General features: G+C 62.7%; 1 protein-coding gene across 1 annotated transcript in view; it reads right to left on the reverse strand.

Moving 5' to 3' along the window:
- Positions 1-9,190, reverse strand: part of LOC133358799 (diacylglycerol kinase epsilon-like) — a 17,115-nt gene extending 7,925 nt beyond the window's left edge. The window contains exons 1-5 of the mRNA XM_061577247.1: positions 8,656-9,190; positions 7,192-7,333; positions 6,789-7,036; positions 2,996-3,283; positions 307-628 (exon numbers count right to left, since the gene is read on the reverse strand). Of these exons, the coding sequence (XP_061433231.1) occupies positions 307-628; positions 2,996-3,283; positions 6,789-6,994 (816 nt within the window). The 5' untranslated portion in view covers positions 6,995-7,036; positions 7,192-7,333; positions 8,656-9,190. The remainder of the gene's footprint in view (positions 1-306; positions 629-2,995; positions 3,284-6,788; positions 7,037-7,191; positions 7,334-8,655) is intronic.
- Positions 9,191-10,919: the final 1,729 nt, after the last annotated feature.

Raw genomic sequence — 10,919 nt, forward strand, 5'->3', positions numbered from 1 at the left:
AGTGAGAGAGAGTGAGTGAGCAAGAGTGAGTGAGTGAGTGAGCGGTAGAGCGAGCGAGTGAGAGTGAGTGAGTGAGAGAGAGTGAGTGAGCAAGAGTGAGTGAGAGCGAGTGAGTGAGAGTGAGTGAGCAAGCGGTAGAGCGAGTGAGTGAGTGAGAGTGAGTGAGTGAGTGAGCGAGCGGTAGAGCGAGTGAGTGAGTGAGAGTGAGCGAGCGAGAGAGAGAGTGAGCGTTAGAGCGAGTGCGAGTGAGCGAGCGAGCGAGAGAGTGAGCGAGCGAGCGGCCCGTTCTCGACGGGCGCCCCGCACCTGCCGTAGCGCCGCGTGGAGGGTGGGTGGCGGGATGATGACTCCACGCAGCGGGCCCAGGTCGCACACGTCGTCCTCGCCGTCGTCACCGTCGTCACCGCCGCCGTCGCCGCCGTCACCGCCATCGCGGCCTTCCGCGTCGCCGCCGCGGCCGCGGGGCCGGCAGGCGTCGTGCACGCAGCGCCGGCACCAGGCGCAGCGAGCGTCGCACAGCCGCGGCTCGGCGCCGCACGGCGCGCCGCACGCGGCGCACGCGGAGCACAGCGGCACGGCGCCGCGCACCCACAGGTGGCGCATGCGCCCGCCGGGAGCCGGGGAGCACCTGGGCACGGGCGCGGTCAGAGACACGGCGAGAGACGCGGAGAGAGAGACACGGTGAGAGACAGGGTCAGAGAGACACGGTCAGAGAGACAGGGTCAGAGACACGGCGAGAGACAGGGTCAGAGAGACACGGCGAGAGTGGTCGGAGAGACACGGTGAGAGAGACACAGCGAGAGAGACACGGCGAGAGAGACACGGCGAGAGAGACACGGCGAGAGTGGTCAGAGAGACACGGTGAGAGAGACACGGTGAGAGAGAAACGGTGAGAGAGACACGGTGAGAGAGACACGGCGAGAGAGACACGGCGAGAGAGATGGTGAGAGAGAGACTTGGTCAGAGACACGCGGAGGGGACAGAGACACGGAGACACACAAACACCTGGGCACCGGTCAGAGACACGCAGAGGAGGTGAGGAGACACGCAGAGGGAGAGAGAGGCACACAGAGATTAAGACAGTGAGACACAGAGACACAGACAGAGAGTAAGACAGAGACACACAGAGAGACACGGAGACACAGACAGAGAGTAAGACACAGAGACACACACACAGAGACACGGAGACAGAGACACACACAGAGAGACACGGAGACACACACAGAGAGACACAGAGACACACACAGAGACACACACAGAGAGACACAGACACACAGACACACACAGAGACACATACAGAGTAAGACAGTGAGACACAGAGACACACACAGAGAGACACGGAGACACAGAGACACACACAGAGAGACACAGAGACACAGACACACACAGAGAGACACAGAGACACACACACACACAGAGAGACACAGAGACACAGACACGGCTCCACACTGCCACTGACATCACCTCCAGGGTGGTGTCCACGTGTCTTGCCACCCCTCCCAATTTAAGTGACCCCTAAGATATTTTAAACTTCATGCGCTCACTTCTGTTTTGAATAAACCTCGCTTCAAAACAAAATGGATTGCGTCTTAGATAAATAATTAAATCAGGAGTCACAAGACATGTGGACGCACCGTGTCAACCCACACGAGTTTTCAGGTGCATATGGCGTTACAGCCGTCCATAAATGACGTCACGCACCTGGGGGGGGGGTCAGACATTTGTGACGATGTGTGACGAGGGGGGGGGGGGGGTGAGAAATGTGACGTCACGTAAAAATGCGCAACTTTAAATCAATATAGACGACACGTTATACTTAATTAAATAGACTTGTTAATAAATGTTTTCTCCTACAACATCAGAGTGCAGCGCCACATTAAATACGCACTACAATGACAATAGTTTAAAGCGATTTGAAGCATGTTTTATTTTTTTTGGGGGGGGGAGAGCTTTGTGACGTCATATTTGAGGGGGGGGGGGTCTGACTTTGTGTGACGCCGTGTGACGAGGGGGGGTCAAAAATCGTCCAAAATCGCGTGACGTCATTTATGGACGGCCCCTTTCTCCCCTGCGACGGGACGTTGTGGGATGAACGTTGAGATGTATAAAGGGGCACGGGGTGACCCATGAGGTCTGAGTTGGTGTGTAACGAGGCAGGGCGCTGATTGGGGGTTGACGGGTTTGTGTGGAGCACCCAGGAAGTGCACGACACCACCACCTCGTCACCCACCACCTCACCCACCTCGTCACCCACCTCGTCACCCTCCACCTCGACCACCTCATCACCCACCTCCTCACCCCCCTCCTCACCCACCTCGTCACCCTCCACCTCGACCACCTCATCACTCCTCCAGTCACCTCATCACCTCGCAGCCCCCAACCTCCTCACAGCTCTCATCTCGGCCACTTTCACTCCACCACCTCACCCACCTCGTCTCCCACCTCGTCACCCACCTCCTCACCCTCCACCTCACCCTCCACCTCACCCACCTCCTCACCTCCTCACTCACCCGCCTCCTCACCCCCCTCCTCACCCACCTCCTCACCCACCTCCTCACCACCTCCTCACCCACCTCCTCACCCACCTCCTCACCCGCCTCCTCACCCACCTCCTCACCCACCACCTCACCCACCACCTCACCCACCTCCTCACCCACCACCTCACCCACCACCTCACCCACCTCCTCACCCACCACCTCACCCGCCTCGTCACCCACCACCTCACCCACCTCCTCACCCTCCACCTCACCACCTCCTCACCTCCTCACCCGCCTCCTCACCCACCTCCTCACCCGCCTCCTCACCCACCACCTCACCCACCTCCTCACCCACCACCTCACCCACCTCCTCACCCGCCTCCTCACCCACCACCTCACCCGCCTCGTCACCCACCACCTCACCCGCCTCGTCACCTCACTCACCTCCTCACCACCTCCTCACCCTCCACCTCACCCACCTCCTCACCTCCTCACCCACCTCCTCACCACCTCCTCACCTCGCCTTGCAGCGCAGGGTGCCCTCGGCCGTGGCCACGCAGGCTCCGTGGGCGCACAGGCCGCAGGTGTGGCAGCAGGAGACGTGCAGCAGGGCCGACTGCGCACACACGCAGCAGAAGGCCGGGCGGCCAAACAGCTCCACCTCGTCCCACGAGTGCCGAGAGTCGTCCTCATCCTCCTCCTCCTCTTCCCACACCTCCTCCTCCTCCGTCGCCGCCGGTTTCTCCCCCTCATCCTTTTCCTTGACGCCCTCCGCCGCCGGCGACGATGGCGGCCGCCGCCTCCACCTGCCGTGCCGGAGACGGTGGGATTGGTGAGGGAGAGGGAGGGTGAGCGGGAGATGAGACGGTGGGATTGGTGAGGGAGAGGGAGGGTGAGCGGGAGATGAGACGGTGGGATTGGTGAGGGAGAGGGAGGGTGAGCGGGAGATGAGACGGTGGGATTGGTGAGGGAGAGGGAGGGTGAGCGGGAGATGAGACGGTGGGATTGGTGAGGGGGAGGGAGGGTGAGCGGGAGATGAGACGGTGGGATTGGTGAGGGGGAGGGAGGGTGAGCGGGAGATGAGACGGTGGGATTGGTGAGGGGGAGGGAGGGTGAGCGGGAGATGAGACGGTGGGATTGGTGAGGGGGAGGGAGGGTGAGCGGGAGATGAGACGGTGGGATTGGTGAGGGGGGGGGGAGGGTGAGCGGGAGATGAGACGGTGGGATTGGTGAGGGGGAGGGAGGGTGAGCGGGAGATGAGACGGTGGGATTGGTGAGGGGGAGGGAGGGTGAGCGGGAGATGAGACGGTGGGATTGGTGAGGGGGAGGGAGGGTGAGCGGGAGATGAGACGGTGGGATTGGTGAGGGGGAGGGAGGGTGAGCGGGAGATGACACGGTGGGATTGGTGAGGGGGAGGGAGGGTGAGCGGGAGATGAGACGGTGGGATTGGTGAGGGGGAGGGAGGGTGAGCGGGAGATGAGACGGTGGGATTGGTGAGGGGGAGGGAGGGTGAGCGGGAGATGAGGCGGTGGGTGTGGTGAGGGGGGGAGGGTGAGCGGGAGATGAGGCGGTGGGTGTGGTGAGGGGGGAGGGTGAGCGGGAGATGAGGCGGTGGGTGTGGTGAGGGGGGGAGGGTGAGCGGGAGATGAGGCGGTGGGTGTGGTGAGGGGGGGAGGGTGAGCGGGAGATGAGGCGGTGGGTGTGGTGAGGGGGGAGGGTGAGCGGGAGATGAGGCGGTGGGGTTGGTGAGGGGGGGAGGGTGAGCGGGAGATGAGGCGGTGGGTGTGGTGAGGGGGGGGGGTGAGCGGGAGATGAGGCGGTGGGTGTGGTGAGGGGGGAGGGTGAGCGGGAGATGAGGCGGCGGGTGTGGTGAGGGGGGGGGGTGAGCGGGAGATGAGGCGGTGGGTTTGGTGAGCGAGGAGGGGGGGGGGTGAGCGGGAGATGAGGCGGTGGGTTTGGTGAGGGGGGGAGGGTGAGCGGGAGATGAGGCGGTGGGTTTGGTGAGGGAGGGAGGGTGAGCGGGAGATGAGGCGGTGGGTTTGGTGAGGAGGGAGGGTGAGCGGGAGATGAGGCGGTGGGTGTGGTGAGGGAGGGAGGGTGAGCGGGAGATGAGGCGGTGGGTTTGGTGAGGGAGGGAGGGTGAGCGGGAGATGAGGCGGTGGGTGTGGTGAGGGGGGGAGGGTGAGCGGGAGATGAGGCGGTGGGTTTGGTGAGGGGGGGAGGGTGAGCGGGAGATGAGGCGGTGGGTGTGGTGAGGGAGGGAGGGTGAGCGGGAGATGAGGCGGTGGGTTTGGTGAGGGGGGGAGGGTGAGCGGGAGATGAGGCGGTGGGTGTGGTGAGGGAGGGAGGGTGAGCGGGAGATGAGGCGGTGGGTTTGGTGAGGGGGGAGGGTGAGCGGGAGATGAGGCGGTGGGTTTGGTGAGGAAGGAGGGTGAGCGGGAGATGAGGCGGTGGGTTTGGTGAGGGGGGGAGGGTGAGCGGGAGATGAGGCGGTGGGTGTGGTGAGGGGGGAGGGTGAGCGGGAGATGAGGCGGTGGGTTTGGTGAGGGAGGGAGGGTGAGCGGGAGATGAGGCGGTGGGTGTGGTGAGGGGGGAGGGTGAGCGGGAGATGAGGTGGTGGGTTTGGTGAGGGAGGGAGGGTGAGCGGGAGATGAGGCGGTGGGTTTGGTGAGGGAGGGAGGGTGAGCGGGAGATGAGGCGGTGGGTTTGGTGAGGGAGGAGGGTGAGCGGGAGATGAGGCGGTGGGTTTGGTGAAGAGGGAGGGTGAGCGGGAGATGAGGTGGTGGGTGTGGTGAGGGGGGAGGGTGAGCGGGAGATGAGGCGGTGGGTTTGGTGAAGAGGGAGGGTGAGCGGGAGATGAGACGGTGAGTTTGGTGAGGGAGGGAGGGTGAGCGGGGGATGAGGCGGTGGGTTTGGTGAGGGAGGGAGGGTGAGCGGGAGATGAGACGGTGAGTTTGGTGAGGGGGGGAGGGTGAGCGGGAGTGTGGTGAGGGGGGAGGGTGAGCGGGAGATGAGGCGGTGGGTGTGGTGAGGGGGGAGGGTGAGCGGGAGATGAGGCGGTGGGTTTGGTGAGGGGGGGGGGGTGAGCGGGAGATGAGGCGGTGGGTTTGGTGAGGGGGGGGGGTGAGCGGGAGATGAGGCGGTGGGTGTGGTGAGGGGGAGGGTGAGCGAGAGATGAGGCGGTGGGTTTGGTGAGGGGGGGAGGGTGAACGGGAGATGAGGCGGTGGGTGTGGTGAGGGGGGGAGGGTGAGCGGGAGATGAGGCGGTGGGTTTGGTGAGGGGGGGGGTGAGCGGGAGATGAGGCGGTGGGTGTGGTGAGGGGGGGAGGGTGAGCGGGAGATGAGGCGGTGGGTTTGGTGAGGGGGGAGGGTGAGCGGCAGATGAGGCGGTGGGTGTGGTGAGGGGGGGAGGGTGAGCGGGAGATGAGGCAGTGGGTTTGGTGAGGGGGGAGGGTGAGCGGGAGATGAGGCGGTGGGTTGGTGAGGGGGGGAGGGTGAGCGGGAGATGAGGCGGTGGGTTTGGTGAGGGGGGGAGGGTGAGCGGGAGATGAGGCGGTGGGTTTGGTGAGGGGGGGGAGGGTGAGCGGGAGATGAGGCGGTGGGTTTGGTGAGGGGGGGAGGGTGAGCGGGAGATGATGCGGTGGGTTTGGTGAGGGGGGGAGGGTGAGCGGGAGATGAGGCGGTGGGTGTGGTGAGGGAGGGTGAGCGGGAGATGAGGCGGTGGGTGTGGTGAGGGGGGGAGGGTGAGCGGGGGATGAGGGGGGGGGTTGGGTGAGGGGGGGGAGGGTGAGCGGGAGATGAGGCGGTGGGTTTGGTGAGGGGGGAGGGTGAGCGGGAGATGAGGCGGTGGGTTTGGTGAGGGGGGAGAGGGTGAGCGGGAGATGAGGCGGTGGGTTTGGTGAGGAGGGAGGGTGAGCGGGAGATGAGGCGGTGGGTTTGGTGAGGGGGGGGAGGGTGAGCGGGAGATGAGGCGGTGGGTTTGGTGAGGGGGGAGGGTGAGCGGGAGATGAGGCGGTGGGTTTGGTGAGGGGGGGGGGGTGAGCGGGAGATGAGGCGGTGGGTTTGGTGAGGGGGGGAGGGTGAGTGGGAGATGAGGCGGTGGGTGTGGTGAGTGGGGGAGGGTGAGTGGGAGATGAGGCGGTGGGTGTGGTGAGGGGGGGAGGGTGAGTGGGAGATGAGGCGGTGGGTGTGGTGAGGGGGTGGGGGTGAGCGGGAGATGAGGCGGTGGGTGTGGTGAGGGGGAGGGGGGGTGAGCGGGAGATGAGGCGGTGGGTTTGGTGAGCGGGAGATGAGGGTGGGGGCCGTGCCCACCTCGGCTGTTGCCGCCGGCGCCGCCGCGGTGCCGCGTGGAGGCCCCCGTGGGCCCGCGGGGGCCACCGGCGGCGGTAGAGGCGGTAGAGCAGCGTGAGCAGGACGGGCGACGCCACGGCCACGCACGTCCACAGCGCCACGGCCGACAGGCCCAGCGAGACGGGGGGGGCTTCCAGAGGGGGGGCCGCGGGGGGGGCGTTCTCCATGGCGACGGCGCGGAGCGAAGAGGGGGGGGGCGACGAGGTGACCTGGAGGAGGTGGGGGGGCGGGGGGGGGTCAGAGTGAGCGGAGATGATCTTGGAGAGAATACAGCGGTGGTGTTGTCGTCACCACACGTTCACCATAGACACCACGCTTACACCACACGTTTAACACATACACCACACTCGCGTACACACCTTACCAGCGTACAGCTAGTGGCGGGCGGCGACGTCACCACGGCGCCCGTGCCAGGCTAGGTGCACTTCGAGCCTCGCTGCCGGCAGGAGGAGGAGTAGGTCACGTGACGGACCCAGCGGGGGCCACGGGTGGCCCGAGTAAGATGGCTGGCAGAGACATAGATCCACCATCGTCATCACCACCATCATCACCACCACCATCACCATCATCATCACCACCATCACCACTATCATCACCACCACCACCATCACCACCACCATCACCACCACCATCATCACCACCACCACCATCACCACCACCACCATCACCACCATCACCATCACCACCATCACCACCACCATCACCATCATCACCACCATCACCACCATCACCATCACCACCATCACCACCACCATCACCACCACCAACACAACCCGGCACACCACCATCACCACCATCACCATCACCACCATCACCACCACCATCACCATCATCACCACCATCACCACCATCACCATCACCACCATCACCACCACCATCACCACCACCAACACAACCCGGCACACCACCATCACCACCATCACCATCACCACCACCATCACCATCATCACCACCATCACCACGATCACCATCACCACCATCACCACCACCATCACCACCACCAACACAACCCGGCACACCACCATCACCACCATAATCACCACCATCACCACCACCACCACAACCCCGCACACCACCACTCCGTGCTAGCAGCCTCTGGCAGGCTGTCGGGGCCGAGCGCTGTGGATGAAGCACCCCCCCGCCCGGCCGCCTTTGTCTCCCCAGTGCCGATGTCTACCACACACACCACACACACCACACACACACACCACACACACCACACCACACACACCACACACCACATACACACCACACCACCCACCACACACACCACACCACACACACCACATCACACACACACCACACACATCACACACACCACACACACCACACCACACACACCACACACACACACCACACCACACACACCACATCACACACACACCACACACACCACATACACACACCACACCACACACACCACACACATCACACACACCACACACACCACACACACCACATACACACACCACACACACACCACACACATCACACACACCACACACACCACACACACCCCACACCACACACATCCCACACACACACCACCCACACACATCACACACACCACACACACACCACATCACACACACCACACACCCACCACATCACACACACACCACACACCCCACACCACACACCCCACACCACACACACCACACCACACACGCACCACACCACACACTACACACACCACACACGCACCACACGCACCACACCACACACTACACACACCACACACGCACCACACACCCCACACCACACACACCACACGCACCACACACGCGCTAAGCAAATCTCCGAGCCCACCTCCCTGCCCAACGCTCACCGCCGTCGCCGATGCGAGGAGGAGGAGGAGGCGGAGGAGACGGCGGAGAGAGAATCCGGATTGGGATCGGAGCAGCACGCACGCGCACACAGACAAAGGTCCCCCGTGTAGCCTCTAGCAGATTGCAGGGGCAAGTGCTGCCGGCACTGTGGCACACGAGGGGGTGGGTGGCCAGCACCACGCCCGGCCGCCTTTGTCTCCCCCCAGTGGCGATGTTTACTACGCAGCGCGCCGGGTACTCATTTTAGGCTGAGTCGACCTAGGGGAGGCCCAGGACCGGTTCAGATTAAATCGTCACTGGTATCGGTGGCCGTGGCCGGGATTCGAACTCGGGTTCGTAGCGCTAACCGCTGCGCCACCGCTCCCACACACAGGCGGTGAGACTGCCTGACACACACAGACACACACACACAAACACAGACACACACACAGGGAGTGACACTGACTGACACACACACACAGGTGGCGAGACTGCCTGACGCACACAGACACTGACTGACACACACGCAGGGAGTGAAGGCGGTGAGGGGCTGCAGGCTCCCGTGGCCGCGACCCGGATCCACATCGTGGGGTTTTTGTCGGTAGAGGCTCGGCATGCACTCGTGGTGGTGGTGGTCGTGGTGGTGGCATTGATTGGTGGGTGGTGGTGGCATTGATTGGTGGGTGGTGGTGGCATTGATTGGTGGGTGGTGGTGGCATTGATTGGTGGGTGGTGGTGGCATTGATTGGTGGGTGGTGGTGGCATCGATTGGTGGGTGGTGGTGGCATCGATTGGTGGGTGGTGGTGGCATTGATTGGTGGGTGGTGGTGGCATTGATTGGTGGGTGGTGGTGGCATTGATTGGTGGGTGGTGATGGCATTGATTGGTGGGTGGTGGTGGCATTGATTGGTGGGTGGTGATGGCATTGATTGGTGGGTGGTGGTGGCATCGATTGATTCGTGGCGGTGGCATTGATTGGTGGGTGGTGGTGGCATTGATTGGTGGGTGGTGGTGGCATTGATTGGTGGGTGGTGGTGGCATTGATTGGTGGGTGGTGGTGGCATTGATTGGTGGGTGGTGATGGCATTGATTGGTGGGTGGTGATGGCATCGATTGGTGGGTGGTGGTGGCATCGATTGGTGGGTGGTGATGGCATCGATTGATTGGTGGCGGTGGCATTGATTGGTGGGTGGTGGTGGCATTGATTGGTGGGTGGTGGTGGCATCGATTGGTGGGTGGTGGTGGCATCGATTGATTGGTGGCGGTGGCATCGATTGGTGGGTGGTGATGGCATCGATTGGTGGGTGGTGGTGGCATTGATTGGTGGGTGGTGATGGCATCGATTGATTGGTGGCGGTGGCATTGATTGGTGGGTGGTGGTGGCATTGATTGGTGGGTGGTGGTGGCATTGATTGGTGGGTGGTGGTGGCATCGATTGATTGGTGGCGGTGGCATCGATTGGTGGGTGGTGATGGCATCGATTGGTGGGTGGTGGTGACATCGATTGGTGGGTGGTGATGGCATCGATTGATTGGTGGCGGTGGCATTGATTGGTGGGTGGTGGTGGCATTGATTGGTGGGTGGTGGTGGCATTGATTGGTGGGTGGTGGTGGCATCGATTGATTGGTGGCGGTGGCATCGATTGGTGGGTGGTGATGGCATCGATTGGTGGGTGGTGGTGACATCGATTGGTGGGTGGTGATGGCATCGATTGGTGGGTGGTGGTGGCATTGATTGGTGGGTGGTGATGGCATCGATTGGTGGGTGGTGGTGGCATTGATTGGTGGGTGGTGATGGCATTGATTGGTGAGTGGTGGTGGCATTGATTGGTGGGTGGTGGTGGCATCGATTGGTGGGTGGTGGTGGCATTGATTGGTGGGTGGTGGTGGCATCGATTGGTGGGTGGTGGTGGCATTGATTGGTGGGTGGTGGTGGTATTGATTGGTGGGTGGTGGTGGCATCGATTGGTGGGTGGTGGTGGTATTGATTGGTGGGTGGTGGTGGTATTGATTGGTGGGTGGTGGTGGCATTGATTGGTGGGTGGTGGTGGCATTGATTGGTGGGTGGTGGTGGCATCGATTGGTGGGTGGTGGTGGCATTGATTGGTGGGTGGTGGTGGCATCGATTGGTGGGTGGTGGTGGCATCGATTGGTGGGTGGTGATGGCATCGATTGGTGGGTGGTGGTGGCATCGATTGGTGGGTGGTGATGGCATCGATTGGTGGGTGGTGGTGGCATTGATTGGTGAGTGGTGGTGGCATTGATTGGTGGGTGGTGGTGGCATC

This window comes from Lethenteron reissneri, chromosome 63 (genome assembly GCF_015708825.2).
Source record: "Lethenteron reissneri isolate LAM-NWPU_2019-01 chromosome 63, ASM1570882v1, whole genome shotgun sequence".
NCBI classification, from domain to species: domain Eukaryota; kingdom Metazoa; phylum Chordata; class Hyperoartia; order Petromyzontiformes; family Petromyzontidae; genus Lethenteron; species Lethenteron reissneri.